General features: G+C 41.3%; 1 protein-coding gene across 1 annotated transcript in view; it reads right to left on the bottom strand.

Moving 5' to 3' along the window:
* Positions 1–415: 415 nt before the first annotated feature.
* DRAP1 (DR1 associated protein 1) overlaps positions 416–23325 on the bottom strand; it is an 868088-nt gene continuing 845178 nt past the window's right edge. Inside the window, exon 7 of the mRNA XM_044073779.1 lies at positions 416–4063. Coding sequence (XP_043929714.1) covers positions 4006–4063 — 58 coding nt within the window. The 3' untranslated portion in view covers positions 416–4005. The remainder of the gene's footprint in view (positions 4064–23325) is intronic.

The raw sequence follows: 23325 nt of genomic DNA, 5'->3' as shown, positions 1-23325 counted from the left end.
AATCCTTACACAAACAGAATTTATTCCGCTGGTCTGTCAAGAAAAACAAACTAAAAAAAAATCAAATCTTGGAAACTTATACAGTGTAAAAGCAGGCAAATGAAACAACTATCCTTGAATAGATTTTTTTTTAGTTCTAGAAGTTAACATGTTTCTCATGATTACAATGTGAGCATATTTTTCAAGACCACTAACTTTTTTTTTTAATTTTATTAGAAGTACTGTTAAAATACAATCAACATATAAAGAATGAACCATTTTCAATTATATAAAAAATAATGTACAAAATTAAACATTTTTAACTATATACAAATTGTTCACTATGACTGTTAAATATTAACTGAAATAGATTCTATATATACAATTTTAATGTAAAAGTAAACTATTTTTGTAATAGTTCATAAACTTTGTTCCAACTGCTATATGTTGAAGACCACTAACTTTTGACTGCAAGATCTTCTGGATCATCATTTTCCTTTACAATGTGAGCTATGTAAGAAATTCATAAATAACGTTTTGCAAAAAAATTAACTACTCATGCCAGATGTACATATTTACAAAAAAAAGGCATATAAGAGATTGCCAGACATTTTGAGAGTTGCATGGTTCAAGCATAATGGCACACGGTCACTGTAAATCACATACCCATTGATTTGTAATCTGCAGTTTAGCTCTCCATTTTTGTATCTAAATAGTAACTAAATGCAGTCTATGATGCTAATGCTCCTTCTTTCACTCTCCAGTACCTTCTTTACCCTATTCAGGGTTGTGACGGAGCTGGAGCCTATCCCAGGAAATAAAGGAATAAGGCAAAGAAGCAGTCCTGGAGGCGATTGCCACTGCATCACAGGCTGCACACACACACACACACACACACACACACACACACACACACTGCACACTCAGCTATACAATTATTCTGAAGGATTACTAGCTTACATAGGAGAGTAAATGAGGATAAACAAAATGCTTTTTAAATAGGTTAGAGGTCTGGAAAAATAAGCTCACTTTGTAATTAAGTTTTTAGGGATAGTAGAAAGCACAATAACTGCTTATTTCTTACTATTAATTCATTAGGACTTTGTACATAAGCATTCTACAGGAACCCACATGATACCTGCTTCAGACGAATCTTGTATGAAACAGGATACTGATTCACTTTAAAGTTTTTATATCAAAATTTTAATAAAATACAAGCATTGAAATAATATGCCTAAGCCTACTACACCAGTATCTACAATCTTCAGGTTTTGTCATTCAAGGAGCCAGAATAACCTGACCACCACTGTTCACTTATGTAGTAAACAGTGGGGCTGAGAACCTGTATACCATTAGACAGATGAAATCTTTTATTTGCTCATTAAAGAATGCCTTGCACTGATTTGGCTAAATTACATCAACAGTAGTCAATCAAAGTTATACATTACAGTCTGCTGACACTTACTGTACTAATATTTTCTAATTTGTTTGATCCCACTTCCCTGTTTGGAGCATACATGAATTAACAGTTGGTTAATTACCTTGTCCAGTCAATATAATTATACTTTATATGGAACACTTCAGCAACTTTTGACCGCAAGATATTCTGGATCATCATTTTCCTTTACAATGTGAGCTATGTAAGAGAGTCACAAATAACACTAAGGTTTTACAAAAAATTCAAATACTCAAGCCAGACACAGACATGTATATAAAAATGGTACACTGTTAATATGGTACATGTGGCTATTACTCAGTAGAGACGCATCTAGTAATTTATACTTGGCAGCTTCATGTAAAGATTATAATTTCAATCAAGAGTAACTCCTTAAGGCAGACCATGTAGCTGCAGCTCTGGGAGAGGTATCATAATTGCATTTGAAAAAGAGTGCCTAGCTACTTGGGTAGCAGAACTGTGCAAACATATATAGAAGTTTTAATGTCTGATTCAGGCATGTCAGTCAAAAGTTTATTAAGTCTACAAAAGATATCTAATCATATGGGGTTGATAGTTTATGGCTCAGAAAAAAGTGTAGCTGAGGTGTACACTTTCTTTCTGTACCTACTCCTATATCAACATTTTTTTTAATCACTGGGTAGAGCATTAGAAGATGGAAGTCAGATTCCACAGAAATCATTGCAGGGTCTGCCAAAGGATTTTTATAAAGGAATTTGTGTGTGTATGGAACCTTGAAAACCTGTCCGGTTTCTTGGATGCTGGAGGTTGAGATTCTGGGTTTAAAGATGAAGTGGCAAAAGTATCCTGCAAAGCTTCTAAGACCAGAGGTATAGCAGAAGGCTTGGAAATTCCCATGTATCATAGTCCTTTTGATCTGCTTATGTTCACACAAAGTGCTGCATCATCTTTAATACAGTATTTCTAAAGGGGAGTCTGGAGACATAGTATCTTTACCTTCTGATTCAAAATGAACTGGTGAATGAATCAGAGAGGAACAAGCTAAATACTCCACCTCATATTCTGAATCTTCTTTAGAGGAGGAATCTCTCTCTTCGGAGGGGAAGAGAAAGAAGATGTAGAGACAAAATGAGGAGGCTTTAGGTACATAACTGCCTTAAAAATCCCCTGGAAAGAATCATATTACTACTTCTGGGGATCCCTAACAGTAGTAAATATAGAGGATGAAGAATGTTTTGCCTTCTGCTTCTTTTTCTTTGGAACATTAGCATGAACATAAAAGGAAGGACATGCATGGCCTGACATACCTCAATGAATGTGTTTAAAGAACTTCTCAGACCAAAATTTGATATATGCCCTCAGGTCCCTTAGCTATAAAGAAAGAGCTGTGATTCCCCCTTCCCGGCTGAAGTGGCTGTCTGATCAGTCGAGCAGGACATGACAAGATGCTGCTCCTTACTGGCCTTCAACTGGGCCTTGACAGTGAGAACAGTGGAAAATACCAGGTGGTCTGAAGGATCATCAAGCACCAAAGCAGAGATGTCTGGGTCTAACCTGACAACAGAAGCTTTGAGCTTCAACTTTTTCTGCTTCTTTTTCAGCTGCTGATGGATATCCAACAGGGAGAGTTTGGAGGCCATCATACCCCATGCAAGTTCCTTAAGGCTCTGTTTTTAAATGAGGGAAAATAAGCAACTTCTTAATGTTTTAGGCACAAAAGATTACAAATGGAGCACTCTTTATGTTTCTGACCTGGTTCTAAGCATAACAGACATTTGCTATCTTTATAATGTATCTGCCTCTCACAGTTCCATTTATCCCTCCAAATTAACACAAAAACATACACATTTTTCTCAAAAAAGGAAGGAAAGAGGAAATTATCCCAGTGGGGATACGTGTCTGCTCATTGCAATGGAAACTGGCACAGGCCAAAGTGTAGTCTCACTATTCTGCCTGGTGGCAAGTTCTGAGGATTTTTGCACCTGTACATCCCTTACATACCACTTTGCAGTTGGACATACAGTGGAAAAGGAAGGTATCCAAGCTCTGATATGCTGGCAGGATACCTCCCGAATACTGCAGTAGTGATTAATGAAGGACATCGCTGACTAATCCTGATTGGAGAAAGGATGGTAATAAGAAGTAATCAGCAACCAGTGGATTATTCAAATTCACATCTAGCTTTATTCCAGTTGTAGATTCCTGGTATTAAACTAGTGAAAAGCAGGAATGGGCATGCTTTAACTGCTGAGCAAATCTGTCCCTGCCATCCACCATTTCCTTTTTATACTCAATGCAGGTGGTACTCATACTCATAAGTTGCTCATAGCCTAGAAAAATGCTGTTTAGTCCTTGTTTTTACCAACTTTTGCCTTTGTGCGTATACCTTGTATATCTTATCCCATGTGCGTCCTGGTTTGATACTGAGCTGTGGGAGTTTGAAGGTAAAAGAAGATGTGCTGGCATCTGTAAGTTTGATGAGCACTATGCTGTTAAGCCAAGATCTCCCATAAAAAAGCAGCATTCTTGTCTACAGAGATCTCATTACATTAAATCAACTGGTTATGGACTTCCGGATGGTAATAAGGCTGAGTCTTCTGGCATGTTCTTCATCCCACCGAGCGCTTTCCTCTGAATAATGTGAGCTGGCCATGTAGTTCTTTGTATCTAGTAATGATAAAATCACTGTTCAGCCATGGAAATAGGAGAAGCTTCCAAGTTAAAATCTCTGGCAAAACTGCATTTAATAAACAGATTAAAATCACAAAATAGCTGTTGGATGACAACATTTTTGTAGCAGGAAGCTGCAGTGGCTGCTTGTCTTGATATAAGTTTCAGCTTTTAGATTAATGCAAACTAGTCTGTTTTGTTTCAAGTATGCATATGGTTACCTGTGGCTTAGACCCATACCCAGCAAAACAAATTCTTGCTTGAACTGATGTGCTGAGACCTATGATTTTTCAAACTGTTATTTACCTCCTTGAGTAAGTCTGCTAAACAATGATTTTTTTGTCCCCAGCCTAAGTCATCTCTTGATTCTGGCAAACTGATAATTACTACATCATCTCTAAACTTCCATTTATTGTTATGTTTATTGAGAAGGTTATTTACATCTTGATCAATTTTTACGAGTACCAAGTTCATAATCCATTCCAGTTTACATTCCACACTAGACATAGTACTGAAACAGACATAGGTCAGGAATAATTTCAAGTTAAGAGATCACAGTTACTATTTTGTATTGGTCCTACAGGATCTCCCTTCAGCATTTGATATGGTGGGCCATGACACTAGGTTGTCGATGGACCTATAGTGGGGGGGGGGGGGGGTTCACATCCTATTCTGAATTGGTTTGCTTATTTTTCTGGCTGCACCCAATGGATACTCTGATGTTAACAGCTGAGTCACTGTGTTACCACTGATGATCTATAGGTTCAAATCTAGAAACTCTGTTGCTCTCCATGTATATGAGTTAATTGAGAGAACTCGATAGGGAGAGAGGTATTTGCTCTCATTGTTAATCAGATGATATACAATTTTATATCTAATTTCCTCAGGTCCAAAATACTCTAGCTGGCCTCCTTTCTAGACATGAAACACATATATAACTAGGTGACTACTAAACATCAGAGACATAACACTTCCTAGAATGTCCACAGCTATTCATGTCACTTTAAGGAATTCCAGTTGTCAGGCACTGAGACCCACAGTAAAGAGCGAACTATGCTAATATTGTACATGGGAAGAAAATGGGGTGACAATGAGGGAAAAGCAAGCATTGGAATACACAGAAGGGTAATGGGAAGGGAAAAGTGACATGGCTGGGGAAGGAAGGTACTTTTTTGGGACAGGTACCCTTGTTTACATTTAGAGAAGATTGGTAGAGTAAAAGGAAGCAGAGGGACAATGTGGGTGGGAAGGAGCATGTAGGGAAGGCAGAGAGACAAACATATGACAAAGACAAAGACTGACAATGGATGTGCTGAAACAAAAGGATGTCCACAAAGGAGATGCATAGATAAACAGAAGGTAAACAAATCTTCAACCACAGGAGAAACTGTGGACCATAATTAATAAGAAATTGAATGAGTTTATTTGGGAGGGAAAGAGGCCATGAGTTGAGTGGGATAAGTTGTTTCTGCCTACAGAACAAGGTGGCACTAAGATTACCAGATTTAAAGGGATAATTTGGAACTATACAAAACACCAGCAAAAAAACCCTACAAATTAAAATAGCTGTTCGACAAAGAGGTGTTTGCTAAATAGTGATTTGACAATGTAATATGGATTCAGTGCAGGATGTACTTGGAAGTGTACAGATCATAAAATGAAACAACCAGGTATCTCACAGGCAGGTAAAAGCCCCAAAGAACAATGTCTAGTTGGCATTTTGCATTATACAAGTAATTCAGAAACATTCAAGCATAACCATAACTGCAGTGCTATGAGGGCAGTATTAGCTTGATAAAAACTGAGATCACCATTAGGCACTAAAACACTACAAATAGTGCATACAAAACCAGATTCAGATGCAGAAGTTCAATGTCTCAAAAACACTTGCATAAAGTCTACAGCAGTTGTAGTTAAGGGCACAGGCTATCAGTAGGTAGAAGGGCTATCTTTACAGCATTGGGGAGGAGTCATAAATAGCTGGGGCCACCAACTTCTTCCTATTTGAATGTGCCACCACTTCAATGTACACATGCATGCATCATTCTTGCGAAAGAGACATTTCCTTCTGATGAATCAACTCCATGGTGTGAGGCCTGGAACAATGTGCTAATAGCTGCCATCATTTCTGTCATCAAAGGAATTGGGCAGAGGTTAGCTGCTGAGTCCAGTGCCAGGAAGCTACCTCATCCTTGATGGCATTTTCATGACCTTAGCCTCTCTGACACTGGATCAGCAGCCTTCTACTGCTACAAACCATACTTCATAATAGTTCTTTATCCTGCAAAGCTCTAGTGGTGGGAGGTGGCAATTCGCCGTGGATGTAGATGTCCACTCAGAGACCTTTGTAATCCCCTCCTGTTTAATCTGAATCAATGATGTGAAAAAGGTATTTTGCCCTGGTCCCCCAGATTCGATGCATAAAATCCACACACTGGACAGTTTGCCACAAAGTGGGACTCCGTCAGATAAGTACTCAAATTCTTGTATGGCATTTTATGCTTACAACTAGAGGTTTTTAAGGCCTACATAAGGCATACCCAGGGGACAGTTTCCCTAAAAATATCTCACCAGTAAAGAGGTACTACTATTACAGTAGAAACAGCAAGAAAATAACTTCAGTGAGGCATTTATCTTTGTGAATTTCTCTGGGGCTGAGAAAACACCAGGAACTATAAATTCTCATACCAAGATGCAGCATACACCCATGGCAAAAAGGAACAGCTGACAGCATAAGCAGACTGGTTTCATTTTTTTTTTTTGAAACAAGTGTGCATTCCCATACTGGATACCAGTCAGCTCCCCCATGTTTGCAGTGCTCTGGACACTGCATTGACTGGGCAGGTGTCTACTTGCAACTAATTCCCATTGGTCACAAATGTTACTGCAATAGTGACACATACAAAGAACATAAGGATTTTTTTGAGCTCTAGGGTCAGAACTAGACCAAGAAATCATGAACCCCAGTGCTGGAGATGCAGCATAAGGCTACAGCAAACATGAACTAAAGTATGACTGTCTTTTATTAGGAGAACTAAAGTATGACTGTCTTTTATTAGGAAGTATATACACACACAATTCTGGTGCTATGGTTGAGCTAATGTGTGCTGGGATGCTAGCTCTTAGATTTGTGTAAGCATGGTTGCTGTGTCTGACCAATTTATATATGCACTAAACAGCACTGCAAGTGATCCATCTAAAAAACACTTTTGTTTTACTGCTATATGTGATGCCCCACCACTAGACCAATAATCAAGGAGCCTCAATCCTCACCCACTGGCACCAGTGGGGTATGTTCACTAAGAGGTAAAACAGGTACACACACAGTATTTCCAGATGCAGCTCGCTGCATCAAGTGCAATTTCCCTTAAGAGCACACAGAGACCACAGTCAGTCCGGGGCTGGTTTCTCCCTCTTTTTTCAGATCCCCAATAAGACTCCCCACTGGCAAAGCTATAGAGTTAAGTCTAAAGCTAGGGTTTCAAGCCAAGTCCTCTCCCTGTCCAACTAGTGCTTCGTGTCCCTGCCCAAGTAGCTGACACGCACAGTCTTGGAGATTTGTTTTACACACACACCCCTGGGAAAGGCTGGCACAGGTTTACTAGCTATGCCTCCTTCTGCTCAGCCTATAGGGTAGCTACCACTGCCACCAAAACCCCTTGCCAGCTACTTTAAGGCCCTTAACAAAGGGTGTCCAATTTTACTGTGTAATATTAATACTAATACAAACGGTAGTTTGACCAAAACCAAGGCTATTAGGAGTGGCCAACACAGTGTCACCAAATAAATATGCAAGTACTCTCAAAACTTAAATATCTTTACAAAGATCAGCCGCAATGAAAGGTTTAAATATATTTAATAATAAATAATAAAAGAATAAGAAAATACTAAGTATATATTCACAATGACATTAGAGCTCAAAATCACAGAAAATATTTAAAATAATATTGAAGGGCAGGCTCAGACAAATAAGAAAAACAATATCTAAAATAAGCTTCACTAAATTCCTGACTGTATCTGAGAGAGTTACTGTTTCCTACTTACTTAACAGAGCAAGGCAGATGATGTGGTGATTGTTCCTCCTCCTTCTTGTCAGGCCCAAGACAGAATACAGAATGCTGTGTCCTTCTAAGAGACTTCTCAAAATAATATCTAAAATATTACTGCTGGGATAGTTTGCAGAATGACATAATTTCTTGTCATCTGACTTCTAGTTCCAATGCAAAACCCCTATTGCTGGAAGGTAGCAGGACTTAGCACCTACATGTAAAAATACACGCATAAGGGCTTTGCTCAGCTCTGTTGAGCTTCTGGAGGTCATAAAACAATTAAACAATTCCACTCTTCCTCAGTGGCAATTAGTTCACCCCAACGACAATACAGAAAGCTTCGTAGTACAGACTTTGTCTCTCTGGCTGCCTGGAAACCTGTGAGATAGCATCTTTATGGCCTAACCTATAAAGTGATTTAATTTCAGATATTTTTCTAAAGTTTGCTGGACTGAGGTTAACTCTCCAGTTTCCTCTGTTAAAACATATACATTTAAACAGTTACAGTAGAGCATGTACATTTCTGTTCTCTCCAGTAAGGCACATTGTGAACGCATTTCAAACCCAAGCACTTTACAAATACCTTTTCAACACAAACATCTGTTCAAATCTGTAAAAGTTAAGAAAGTTCAGTTACAAATTTGCTGTTCTGAACTGTTTGGAAGTTTCTAGAAGGGCAGTGCTTGCTTGGGCTAAAGGCACGTCTCTGTGTTCACCAGTGGGAGAGGTTAACACTGAACAGCCTGCCTGTCCCTAGAGGAGTGGTTACTACCTAGATGCTGTAGTTGTATTGGCCATTTTGGATCAATTCTAAACTCCTTGATCTGTCTCTCTTAAAACCAGGCTGCCTCGTGGTTTTGGCATCTTTTCAGGCTTGCTAGTTGTTGCTGAAGCACCCACCAAGGGGAGAAAACGCTGAGAGAAGAAAAGGAGCCACCTTTGTGATTTTAAGTATTTTCTTCTGATTTTTTGTTAAGTTTTACTGCTTTGCCGCCTACTTTTTGGCATTTTCTGGCTTGCTAAAGTTTATATCTGTAACAGTAACAGTACTTGGAACACATCTAGAGCCTGTTTAATGCATTTCCTGTGTTTCACTTAATTTAAAATCGTTTTTTCTCTAAAAACTGCATTTTACCTGATTTTGGCATAGCACTCAAGTGTGGGGTCATTTATTGCACTGTTGTGATTATTTTGCTGCTTGTGTATCTCTGCTACCTTTAAACTACAACAAAAAGAAAAAAAAAATCTTGCTTTTTTCCCACTTTCTGAAAGTTATGAAAGTTCAGTTACAGATTTGCTGTTCTGAACTGTTTGGAAATTTCTAGAGGGCCAGTGCTTGCTTGGGCTAGAGGGAAGTCTCTGTGTTCACCAGTGGGAGTGGTTAACACTGAACAGCCTGCCTGTCCCTGGAGGAGTGGTTACTACCTAGAAGCTGTAGTTTTATTGGCCATTTTGGGTAAATTCTAAACTCCTTGATCTGTCTCTCTTAAAACCAGGCTGCCTCATGGTTTTGGCGTCTTTTCAGTCTTGCTAGTTGTTGCTGAAGCACCTACCAAGGGGAGAAAATGCTGAGAGAAGAAAAGGAGCCACTTTTGTGATTTTAGGTATTTTCTTCTGATTTTTTGTTAAGTTTTACTGCTTTGCCACCTACTTTTTGGCATTTTCTGTCTTGCTAAAGTTTATATCTGTAACAGTAACAGTACTTGGAACACATCTAAAGCCTGTTTACTGCATTTCCTGTGTTGCACTTAATTTAAAATCGTTTTTTTCTCTAAAAACTGCATTTTACCTGATTTTGGCCTAGCACTCAAGTGTGGGGTCATTTATTGCACTGTTGTGATTATTTTGCTGCTTGTGTATCTCTGCTACCTTTAAACTACAACAAAAAGAAAAAAAAAATCTTGCTTTTTTCCCCCACTTTCTGAAAGTTAAGAAAGTTCAGTTACAGATTTGCTGTTCTGAACTGTTTGGAAGTTTCTAGAAGGCCAGTGCTTGCTTGGGCTAAAGGGAAGTCTCTATGTTCACCAGTGGGAGTGGTCAACACTGAACAGCCTGCCTGTCCCTGGAGGAGTGGTTACTACCTAGAAGCTGCAGTTTTATTGGCCATTTTGGGTCAATTCTAAACTCCTTGATCTCTCTCTCTCTCTCTCTCTTAAAACCCTACAACTCTCTTTTTGCGCTGCTTTGCGCACTGAGCAGCGTCGGTCAGCGCCGCCTAAACAGGTTTAAACTATTCCAGGCTCCACAAAGTCTGCTCTTCACTTTTTTCCTTAGAACTGTTCAAACTCTCAAAGTAATCACTCTATTCTCTTTCTAAAGCCCTGCACTTGCTCAGCTCTTATAAGGAAACACTAACTGACTAAAGCACTACACACCCTCCTTGACTTCTCATAAGTATTAGACTCCCGATTGGTCCTTCCTGATCAAGTGAAAAATCAGTTCCCTTCCCTAATCTGATCAGTAAAAAAACAGTTCCCTATACTAATCTGGTATGTCCAAGGGTCAGTTTCAAGATTACTCTCCAGTCCAGCTGGTGAATCTGGGAATTTTGAGGCAATGTTACAATTGCCTTATGTACACAGACAACCATCTCCTCCTTCCAACAAACTCTAATACATGTGAGAGGTGCAGTTACACAGCCAAACTGGAGGCAGAGCTCTCTCAACCCAAGACTGGCACAGTCAGTCAGGAGGAAAAGGTAACCACCCACACCACAAATCCAGTCTCACACAGGCCTATTGCATCTGCATACCCAACACAAACACACAAAAACATATTTGGAGGCTCTAAATAAAAATCTGCCTAAACAGCAAAGACCTCCTAAGCAGATATCCAAGCAACAGCCACCCCTCAATAATACCCACGAATCACAGATCTCACAAAATCAGTGTGCCTCACAGTCACAGCCCTTAAGGTCAAACAACACACCAAATACACTTGTTATAGGGGACTCTATTGTCCGGCACACTGACATCCCGCTCACCAGACTGAACAAGGAGAAGGTCACTGTAAGCTGCATGTCGGGTGCCAGGATCCGCCACATAACGCAAGCACTCAGGTCACTCCATAGCAAGTACAAGTATGACTCCATCATTATCCATGCTGGTGTGAATGACCTGAGACTTACCTCCCTGGACTACATGAAAAGAGACATAGAGGAGCTCTCTGACCATGTAGCCCAGGCTGGTATGACCCTGACCTTGAGTAGCATCTTGCCCTCACCAAGAATGATGCCACAGTATAAAGACAAAATGATCAGTTTCAACAATTGGTTAAAGTATTGGTGTCATTCAAAGGGGATCCAGTGTCTGTCAGCCTGGGATGACATGCTCAACAAGCCACGTTGCTTCGCTAGGGACGGCTTGCACCTGTCACCCTTAGGCTTTCGTATACTGGCCAAGGCTCTTGCCACCCCCATAGTGCCTTTTTTAGGCAAGGCTCAAAGGACCCACCTCCATAGACAACCCAAGGATAAAAAAACTAAAGGTAATCCTACTCAATGCCAGAAGTCTAAACCTCAAGATGCACGCACTCGAGGCTCTCCTCAGTATGGCGAAAATTGATGTCTGTGCGGTAACAGAAACCTGGTTCAAGGCTTCTGAGAGCACCCCAGCACTACCAGGTTATAACTCATACCATGCGTTTCGGCCCCAAAACTCGGACCGAAGCACAAAAGGAGGGGGAGTATCTATATTCAAAGATACCTACACCTCCAGGTTAGTGGCACTGCACGAAGCATCGGAAACCATCCATGTGCAACTAACAGTGGGTAAAGCTGCCTTTCAGTTTGTAGCCTGCTACAGTACACCCTCCCTATTACAGGAACCCCACTTGGCATTCCTGAGAACATTGGAGAATATGAAGGTCTCTCCAAACACTATGTTATTGGGTGACTTCAACTACCCAAACATTGACTGGGAAAACTACTCGAGCACAAACACCCTCGCCCAACGGTTCCTTGAATTTATAAACTCTAATGCAATGGAACAACTGGTCACCACTCCCACAAGAGGGAACAACATATTGGACCTGGTCATCACCAACATGGTATGTTCCATACCAGAGGTAAACCCCTCATTGGTAAGATCAGACCATAAACAAATTTCCCTGGACATCCATATCCCGTCCCCACCCCCAGCCAAGGAAATCACTGTAAAGAATTTCTCAAAAGCCAACTTTGCACTTCTCAAGACTGAGGTGGAATCCTTCAAAGCCCCTGGGCCAGAGGATAATACAGCCCAATCCACAGAATCCTTTACAATGCATTCTACGAGCACCTGCAAGAATGCATGGATTGTGCTATCCCAAATAAAACTAAGACTCACTCCTCCAAAAACAGGAGACCGGTCTGATGGACCCCGGCCATAAATAAGCTATACAACAGAAGGAGGAAGCTACTACATGACAGAGCAAAATCCCAAAAAGGGAAGGCATCTTTGATCAGTATTAGCAAGAAACTTCGATCCCTCATAAAATCATCAAAGGCCAGTTTCAAAAGAAAAATTGCCCTAGACACTAAAGATAATCACAAGGCCTTCTTTAGTTATGTCAGGAACATGGGCAGAAACTCCCAGATATGCTCTGAATTGTTGCATAATGGTACAAAATATACCGAACCTACAGTCATAGCCAACATCTTGGCAGACAGATTCAGTGCAAACTTCTCCCCCCCAAAGGAGCAAATGCCTATCCCAACTGAATGTAACCTCCCTGACATCACAGATGCACAGGTGGAAGCTGCCCTCTCCAAAGCAAAAAACACAGCATCTATGGGACCAGACGGTGTCCCAGGCTGTGTCTTACACGAGCACCAAGAAGAACTGAACCCTCACATTAAGTCACTGTTCAAACTTAGCCTTACTACAGGATATGTACCCAAAGAATGGCGTACAGCTACAGTGGTCCCACTCCACAAAGGTGGTGCCACAACGGACCCCGGAAACTATCGCCCCATAAGCCTGACTAGTCTGGTCTGTAAAGCTATGGAGCATATTATCATAGAACTCATAAACAAAGACATTGGGAGCCTCCAGACACTGGACCCTACCCAATTTAGCTTTAAGGGCAGATCTTGCCTCTTAAACCTAGTTGATTTCTTTGAAACTGTTACCAAAGCCATAGATGAGGGCAAGGTAGTCCACACAGCCTACCTGGACCTCGCAAAAGCCTTCGACACAATACCCCACTCGGGCATCATAAATAAGCTTACCAGCTTAAATATCAACCCCTATATCACAAGATGGGTTGCAAACTGGCTCAGAGATAGAACCCACATGGTCAGAATCGCAGGTGCCATGACCGAATCCAAACCAGTTACAAGAGGCCTCCCACAGGGCTCAGTTCTGGGACCTCTCTTGTTCGGTATATACTTCTCTGAGGTTCAGGCTAACACGGGGGGATTATGGCTGACAAAGTTAGCAAATGACTGCAAACTGGGGGCCATAATCGAATCTCCAGCTAACACAAGCATCCTCCAAAAGGGTCTCACAGAGACGGATGCTTGGTGCCAGAGCCACGGCCTCAAGCTAAATGCTAAAAAGTGCATAGTCATCCTCTTTGGGAAAAACAAGGTGCCCACAAATTGCCACATAGGTGGTAATCCATTAAGTACAGAAGTAATTAGAGATTTGGGGACCACCGTAGATAGTAATCTCTCCTTTGATAATCACGTTGCCAAAGTGGTTAGAAAGACCTTCTATATAGCCCACCTTATCACGAAAGGATTCGCATCTAGATCAAGAGAGGTCATTGTGCCCCTCTACTCATCACTCATCAGGCCCATAATTGAATACAATGCCCCTTTTGGGATGTACCTTACCTGACACCTGCAGCGACTGGAGAGACCCCAAAAGTACCTCACCAAGAGGATCATGGGCTACAAACCGATGTCCTATGCAGCTTGACTAAAGAATCTCCAGCTCTACTCAGTTGCTTACTGCCTACTCAGAGGCGATCTATGCCTGACGTACAAAGCCATGTCAAACCCAGAATTAACGGACATGCTCCACCTCAAAAAATCCAAGTCCTTTAGAGCTACACGCTCCAGGGACCTAAACCTCAGCACAAAAATAAATAGGACATGCTGGAAGGACAGATTCATTTCCCAGAGGCTCCCCTCACTCTGGAATAGAATCCCAATTCATGTTAGACATAGCCCCTCGCTGACCCTCTTCAAGCAAAATTTGGACGTATGGATGGGAAATTGCAAATTCACCCCTGGGATCTCTCCTGTGTCCCTGCTAGACAGAGGCACAGCAAACTAATCTTAAAAGGGTACCTTCTGTGACCTACTTTACAGAGGCACAGTAGGCTAATCTAATAGGGAGGTGGAAGCCAAATACACTCTGGCTAGGCTTATAAATGCCCTAGGGCAGATAGCCTAGTATCTACCTATGAAGATGGCATACAGCTCTAACACATTTGTAACACCAGCATCTTGTATGACCCACATTACTAATACATTTATAACACAAGCATGTTGTATAAATTTTATTTATTTATTTTTATTTTCCATTTGTTTACTGAGTTAGTCCAACTGGACACAAGGTGACAGTTTTCAGCAAGACCCGTGGAGAAAGTTCCAAATACATAGTAAAAAAATTATAAAAAATACTAAAAATAAATCAAGTTGATATTCACGAATGACATACAATTGTTTACAAAATTACAGCTATCTATGCTGGCAGTATCTCCTTTTGTTACACCATACTTTGACCAAAGGGAAAAGAAAAGTTGGTCAGGTTACCAAGTTGCATAAGCAGGGAAAACATGGCTGAACCAAGCTGAGGGTACTACAGTCATTCTTACCCAATTTATACTTTTACCCTCAGAAAGACCTTCCTTTAATAGCTCAACTTGATGGATGGCATACAGCAGTAATTAGTTTTAAGGGACGAAGCATGTGACCTGTTGTCTGGGTGAAACACAAAGAATTGGAACTTGTGCATTCAGATGAGTAGCAAATATCTACTACCTGTACATAACATAAGTTCAAAATCTGATGAAAGACTACTGCCAACTGTGAGCCGCTGGCATAAGTATGGTGGATGAATTCTTCGCAGACTTATCAAAACCAGATTATGTTGGAGTGCCCAATACCAGATTAATTCTGCAAAGCTGATAAGGCCTTGTCTTTCACGGTTCTTTATGTGCTGCATTACTGGGAGTATTACCTATACTGTGCTGAATGGGACTCAGCTGAAACCATTTTAATATCCATCCACCCTGAGCTCTAGCAACTGCACTTGGTTTCATGCGAGTGTGAAGGGATCTTTCTTCTGGAGATCAGGATCCCTGTGCAAACATATCTCTAAGGTGGGGTCTCTAGCAATAATCGGAGGAGACAGTACTGCTGTAACAATTTTTGAGGGATTCTGCCATCAAGGGAAGTTTTTCTTCAATGAATTCAGTAATGGAATTATGCCCTCTATATAAAGTCTACAGCTTGATGGTAGAAATTGTTTAACAAAATAATCTAAAAAGGAGGAAAATCTATTACTTAGAAAACTTTAATAATTCAAAGACCAGGAAAAAAAATGCAACACTGGCTGTGTGTCTTGAACAAGGCTTCTTCAATTATCAGTTTCCACCTCCATGTGTTTAAATAGCAAACGACAATCACATGTTCTTTCAAAGTAGACATAGAAAATAAAACTTTATATCCAAACTGCTTAAGAATAACACACTTCAAAGGCAGCAGCATTAATAAAGTAAAATTGTACACTGCCATACAAAAGAGCTTGATTAAGGCTAGCTAATACTGAAATTCATGGCTAAACTTAGTTACCAAGATAATACAAATCTAATCTTCGCTATAAACAAAGCCTTGACATCATCATATATATATATATATATATATATATATATATATATATATATATATATATATATATATATATATATATATGCAGGATATGTACGAGGGTAGTGTGACAGTGGTGAGGTCTGCAGTGGGAGTGACGGATGCATTTAAGGTGGAGGTGGCGTTACATCAAGGATCAGCTCTGAGCCCTTTCTTATTTGCAATGGTGATGGACAGGTTGACAGATGAGATCAGACAGGAGTCCCAGTGGACTATGATGTTTGCAGATGACATTGTGATCTGTAGTGAGAGTAGGGAACAGGTGGAGGAGACCCTGGAGAGATGGAGATATTCTCTAGAAAGAAGAGGAATGAAGATCAGCAGGACTAAGAGAGAATATATGTGTTTGAATGAGAGGGAGGATAGAGGAATGGTGAGGATGCAAGGAGTTGAGGTGGCGAAGGTGGATGAGTTGAAATACTTGGGGTCAATAGTTCAGAGTAACGGCGAGTGTGGAAGAGAGTACAGGCAGGATGGAGTGGGTGGAGAAGAGTGTCAGGAGTGATTTGTGACAGATGAGTACCTGTAAGAGTGAAAGGGAAGGTCTACAAGAGGGTAGTGAGACCAACTATGTTATATGGGTTGGAGACAGTGGCATTGACAAAAAGGCAGGAGTTTGAGCTGGATGTGGCAGGGTTAAAGATGTTAAGATTTGCAATGGGTGTGATGAGGGTGGACAGGATTAGGAATAAGTATATTAGAGGGTCAGCCCAGGTTGGAAGGTTTGGAGACAAAGCCAGAGAGGCAAGAATACATTGGTTTGGACATGTGCTGAGGGGGGATGCTGAGTATAGGTTCATAGGTTAGTACTAGGCTAACTGCCCTTGCGAGCCATTTTAAGCCTAGCCAATTATCCCTTGTGAGATTCAAACCCTGCACCTTGTGTTTGTAAGGCAAACACCTTAACCATTAGGTCACCCTCCCAACCCAGTTGAACGACCAAATTGCATTCAATGCCCTGAAGTTATTGGCTTTAGAAGTTAAGGCAAGTGGCATAATTTTTGCAGCTCAATGGTAGTATAAAAAGTGAAAAAAATTCAGACTTTTGTAATTTGTTAAAACTAAGATGGTACATTGACTTTTTTTTCAAAGAAGTCACCGAAACTCTATGGCGTGTCTGGCAACCACTGCAGCAACATGATCTGGATTTCACCAGAAAATAAACAAAAGAAATAATACAAAGAAAAGGGCGAGACGGCAAGAAAAAACAAATGTGGAAAATACAGATAAGAAAAAAATGTGAAAAATCCATAAATAAGTAAACTACAAATATATAAAAATTGGCAAGTACAGACATCTCCTGAAAAAACTCGAGCTGACCAAGATCTGACACAGGTATGATTAAGGATCGGTGAATTGAAACCAGATGGTGGAATACATACACTCGGTTTTACAAAACCCACTAAAACGCGGGAGAAAAAGGCAAGCGGGTTATGGGATAGAAAAAAAAAAAAAAAGAAACAGCCGCACATCTTGTTGCTGACTGCGATACAATCATGGCAGAGAGCCCATATACTGAAAGGCACAATAATGTGGCAAGGCTACTGCATCAGGATTAAATACTACAATATGGAAGATGAGAAGCTTTGGAATTATGAACCACAAAGCATTACAGAGAATGATGAGGTATATATATATTACATGGGCTCACCCTTTTACCATCCATTCATCCACAACACCCTTTTATCATTTTGCACATGGAGTTGGGGTTGTCACTTCAAGAGTGACAATCATCCAGAGCCAAGATTTACAGCCCACGGGTGGCTTGTCCTGCTGTGGTAATACTTCCACACTACACACACACCTATGGCCAAGTTAGTGTCCAATCCACCTACTGCATACAATCTGTGTAGAAAATGTACAAGGACCAGATGACACAGCTTGGACTCACAGAGGGGATCCCAGTGGGAATAGGGGTGCATCAGGATTCTGTGACTAGCACTTGCTCTAGAAAGCCTTAAACTGATACAAGCACTCAACTCTCCTTGTTATAAGGAGAAATTATCATAGGCACTAAACAGCCTATAATTGCAAAGTACCTTGCAAAAGGTAAGGGAAAACAGCTCTTGTACTTTATAAAAAAAGCACCTAAACAGGCATGTCCAAGGGTCAGCTTCTGATGATTTCTCCTGTCCACCTGATGAATCTGGACATGCCGGGGCAATGCAGCAACTGCCTCATGTACACAGACAACCCTCTGCTCCTACCACCCAACACTACAACCTGTGAGAGATGCACTTACATAGTCAAACTGGAAGCAAAGCTCTCTCCAGCAAAGATTGTACTAGACAGTCAAGAGGATAAGGTTAACACCTGCACTACACCTCAAGCAACACATACCCCTTCAAAACCCACACCACCCACACATAGCAACACTAAACCCACATATGTAGAGGCCCATAACATTAACCTGCCCAAGCAACAAGGACCTCCGAAGTTGAAACGCAAACAAACACCAGTCACAACCAAAGTGACACATAGCTCACAACACCAGTGTCCCACCCAACAACAGCCCCTAAGGCAAGACAATGTACCCAACACTTCAGTCACAGGTGAATCTATAGTCAGGCACACTGATATCCCACTCACCAGGCTGAGCAAGGTGAAAATTACAGTCAGCTGCCTATCGGGTGCCAGGATCTGCCACATAATGCATGCACTTAAGTCACTCCACAACAAGTACAAATACAACTCTGTCATTGTCATGTTGGAGAGAATGACTTGAGACGCACCTCCCTGGACTTCATGAAGAGACACATGGAAGAGCTCTCGGATCATGTGGCCCAGGCAGGTATGACCCTAGCCCTGAGTAGCATCCTTTCGCTCAGAATGATACCACAGTAGAAGGACAAAATGATTGACTTCAGCAATTGGCTAAGCTTCTGGTGTAATTTAAAGGGGATCCAGTATCTGTCTGCCTGGGACAACATGATCGACAAGCCATGATGCTTTGCCAGAGATGGTCTGCACCAATCACCCATGGGATTAAGGTTACTGGCTAAAGCTCTTGCCACCCCTACAGTGCTTTTTTTAGGCAAGGTTCAAAGGACAAAACCACCACCATAACAGATACAAGCATGCAAAATCTGAAGGTAATGCTACTCAATGTTAGAAGTCTAAACCTCAAAATGCACTCTCTTGAGACACTCCTAAAAATGGAGAACATAGATATCGGTGCAGTAACTGAGACCTGGTTCAAGACTCCAGACAGCACCACTGCAATACCAGGCTACAACTCTTACCACACTTTTCGGCCACCAAACCAAGACCAAAACACTAAAGGTGGAGGAGTGTCCATATTCACCAAGGATATTCACACCTCCAGGCTAGTTGCCCAGCACAATGCATCTGAAATTCTCCAGGTGCAACTAACACCAAGTAAGACTGCAATCCAAATTGTAGCTTGCTACAGATCCCCCACCATGCCCCAAGATTCTCACTACACCTTTCTAAACATACTGGAAAATATTATGATACAACCAAACACCCTAACACTGGGTGATTTCAACTACCCTGCCATTAACTGGGAAAACTACTTGGGTACCAACACCTTTTCCCAACGGTTCTTGGAATTCATAAATTCCAATGCCCTGGATCAACTAATCCATTGCCCCACCAGGAGCTCCAATATCCTAGACCTGGTCACTACCAACATGGGAGAAAGATGCTCCACACCAATGGTCACCCCCTCATTGGTCAGGTCTGACCAAAAAGCAAATCACCCCTGACATCCACATCCCACCCCCACCCCCAGTAAGGAAACCTCTGTAAAAAAAAAAAAAAAAAAAAAAACCTTCTCCAAAACCAACTTTATGCTACTTAAGTCAAAAGTGACAAACTTCATGGCACCCATGCAAACGGGCACTGAAAGTCAGACTGCTGAATCCTACACTAAGGCACCGTACGAGCAAATCCACTCGTGCATGAATTGTGCCATCCCAAATAGAACCAAGATGCTCTCCTCCAAAAAAAAATGAAGCCAATCTGGTGGTCCCCTGCAATAAACAAACTACACAAGAAAAGGAAGAAATTATTGCAGAAAAGATGAAAATCCCAGGATGCAAAAAAAAACCCTTACTAGCCTCAGTAAGAAGCAGAGGATCCCTCATAAAATCCTCCAAAGCTAGACACGAAAATAAAATTGCCAAAGATTCCAAAGACACCCACAAGGCATTCTATAGTTATGTCAAGAATCTAAATGGCAATGCTCAGATCTGCTCTGAGCTACAACAGAATGGCATTAAATATATTAAACCCAAGGATATTGCCAATATCCTGGCAGATCGATTTAGTGCCAACTTCACCCCCCCTCTCACCCCCTAAAGGGCCCATTTCAATACCAAAAAATTGCCAAATTCTGGTAATCACGGCCACACAGGTAGAAACCGCACTCTCCAAAGCTAAGAATACAGAATCCATGGGACCAGATGACATCCCGGGCTGTGTACTACATGAACTACAAAATGAACTGGCACCTTACCTAAGTGTCATGTTTAATCATAGCCTCACTTCAGGCTTCGTGCCCACTGAGTGGTGCACAGCTACCGTTATCCCACTCCACAAGGAGGGAATCCACCTTGGATACCGGGAACTACCATCCCATCAGTCTGACGAGCCTGATCTGCAAAGGTATGGAACGCATTATCATGGAACTTATAAACAAAGACACTGGCAACCTTCAAACACTGGAACCCACCCAGTTTGGGTTCGTGAAGGGATGATCTTGTCTCCTGAACCTGAGTGACTACTTCAAATCAGTTTTCAGAGCTGTGGACGAGAGTAAGGCGGTCCACACAGCCTATCTGGACCTCGCCAAGGCCTTAGACACCATCCCCCACACTGAAACCATAAATACATTTACTAAGCTGGGCATAAATCCCTACATCACTCGATGGGTTGCCAACTGGCTTACTGACAGAACCCAGACTGTAAAAGTAGCAGATTCCAAATCCAGCTCCAGACAAATGACAAGTGGAGTACCTCAGGGTTCAGTCCTGGGTCTGCTCTTGTTTGGCATCTACTTCTCTGAAGTACAGGCCAACACTAAGGGACTCTGGCTAACAAAGTTCGCAGATGATTGCAAACTGGGAGCCATTATTGAACCCCCAAATGATGTGGATATTCGACAAAAGGGCGTTACAGAAACAGATGCTTGGTGCCAAAGCCATGAGCTCAAGTTTAATGCCAAGAAATGTATAGTTATCCCCTTTGGGAAAAAAACATGTACCCATGAATTACCACATAGGTGGCAGTACTCTAAAGACCGAAAGTGCGATGAGAGACTTAGGGACACAGGTGGACAGTGGTCTCACCTTCGATAACCACATCGTCACAACAGTCAGGAAATCCTTCTATGTGGCACACCTCATCATGAGGGGCTTTCATCCAGAAAAAAAGAAGGTCATTGTACCACTGTACTCATCCCTCATTAGACCCATTATAGAGTACAATGCCCCATTTGGTATGTACCTTACTAGACATCTGCAACAGCTGGAAAGGCTGCAGAAATACCTCACTAAAAGAATCACAGGCCTAAAGCAGATGCCCTATGCTGACTGTCTAAAAAAACTCCAGCTGTACTCTGTGGCATATTGTCTACTCAGAGGCAATCTCTGCTTAACATACAAGGCCATGTCAAACCCTGAGCTGTTTGACATGCTCCACTTAAAGAAATCCCAATCCCTCAGAGCCACACTCTCCAGGGATCTAAACTTTGTCATCAGAATCAACAAAACATGCTGGAGGGATAGGTTCCCAACCCAGAGAATCCCTATACTCTGGAATAGACTGCCCATACATGTCAAGCAGAGCGCCTCCTTGGTCCTCTTCAAAAGGAACCTTGATGATTGGATGGGAGATAGGAAATTCACCCTGGGGATCACTTCAGTCACCCTGCTAGACAGGGGTCCAGGAAAGTAAATATTGTGGGAAGAAATATCTGGGGAATTGTTTGTCTAGGCTTGTATAGGCCCCTGGGGCTGATAGCCTAGTACCAACCTACGAACCTATGTATCGAGCCCACTGGTGTTCATACCAGTGATGGAGAGGTTTCAGGGGAAAGTGCAACAAAGTTGTATGTAGATAGTGTGGCATTACAGGCAGACTCTGAACAAGAATTTCAGCAAATTATAGGAAACGGAATGCACAACTGAAGGCACATGGGATTAAATTGAGTAGTGTTAAGACTGTGGTAATGGCAGCAAAAGACAAAATCAGAGGAAGCTGAAAAATTGAGATAGAAGGGAAATAGCAGAACAGGTTAACAACTTGTAGTAAATCACAAAAGGAAATGAAAAAAAACAAAAACAAAACAAAACAAAAAAAAACTGCCACAGATCCCAAAGAAAACTCTTTAATAACACAATAAAAACTCTGGCGTCTTGGCTCAAAAGCCTTCAAAGGAGTGAACACTCAATAAAACATTGCAAGTATATATACACAGTTCAATAAAACAATTAACATAATACCAATTAATCACATACTTCCAATCAAGGTCCCTGTTTAACTCCATAGGGTCCAAAGTATTATATTTCAGGATAAAAATAGTTTCTTTATAAAACAGTTTATGTTTCAAATTAATCTTCTCAAAAACTTGTACACTAACTTGTTCCAAAATGGACCCTCTTAATAATGAGGCATCCCCACATGAAATTCTTCAAAATGTACAGCTAGTGGACTTTCTATACACATATTTTTAACATCCCTAACACGTTCCTGAAAGCGGTCCCTAAAGGCAAGTTGACTTTGCCTAACAACTTGAAGTATCTGGGAAGGGAGGTTGAGGAGATGGGAGTGAAAGGGGTACTGTAAAATAGAAATACACCAAAGAAGCCAAAAAGAATAAGATGGACAAAACAGTGGCGTGACCATTGCTTATATATGGTACAGAAACATGGACAGTGAAGGCAGAGGTGACGGAGATAAAGTGCCTGAATACAGGTGATATGATGCACACTGTGGGACAAATGAAAAAATGATGAGAACAGGACAGAAACCAATTTAGCATCAATTCCAGCGAAGGTCAAAGAAAACAGATTGTGGTTGGTTCAGGCACATATGCAGGAAAGCAGATGATGATTTGGCGAAGAGGATTTGGGAGAGACACAAATAAGGCAAGAGAAAATGAGGACGCCCATCGATGAGATGGATCAAAGACGGGCAACAGTCAAAGATGGTAAGAAAGTGGCATTGAATTTAGAGAGGTGGCAACATCCTGCCCCCATTTAGAAATCAGGAAAAACAGATTGATGATGATGATAATGTATCGGGCACATGGCCATCAATTAAAGTAGACAATCTTGTGATCTACTAAGTGTACTGACCCTCTCAAAGGACCATTACAACAGCTA

The sequence above is a fragment of the Protopterus annectens genome, chromosome 6.part0 (assembly GCF_019279795.1).
Source record: "Protopterus annectens isolate FY-2018-M chromosome 6.part0, PAN1.0, whole genome shotgun sequence".
NCBI lineage: Eukaryota > Metazoa > Chordata > Ceratodontiformes > Protopteridae > Protopterus > Protopterus annectens.
Note: the sequence above shows the minus strand (reverse complement) of the source record. Positions and strands in the feature narration are given on the sequence as shown.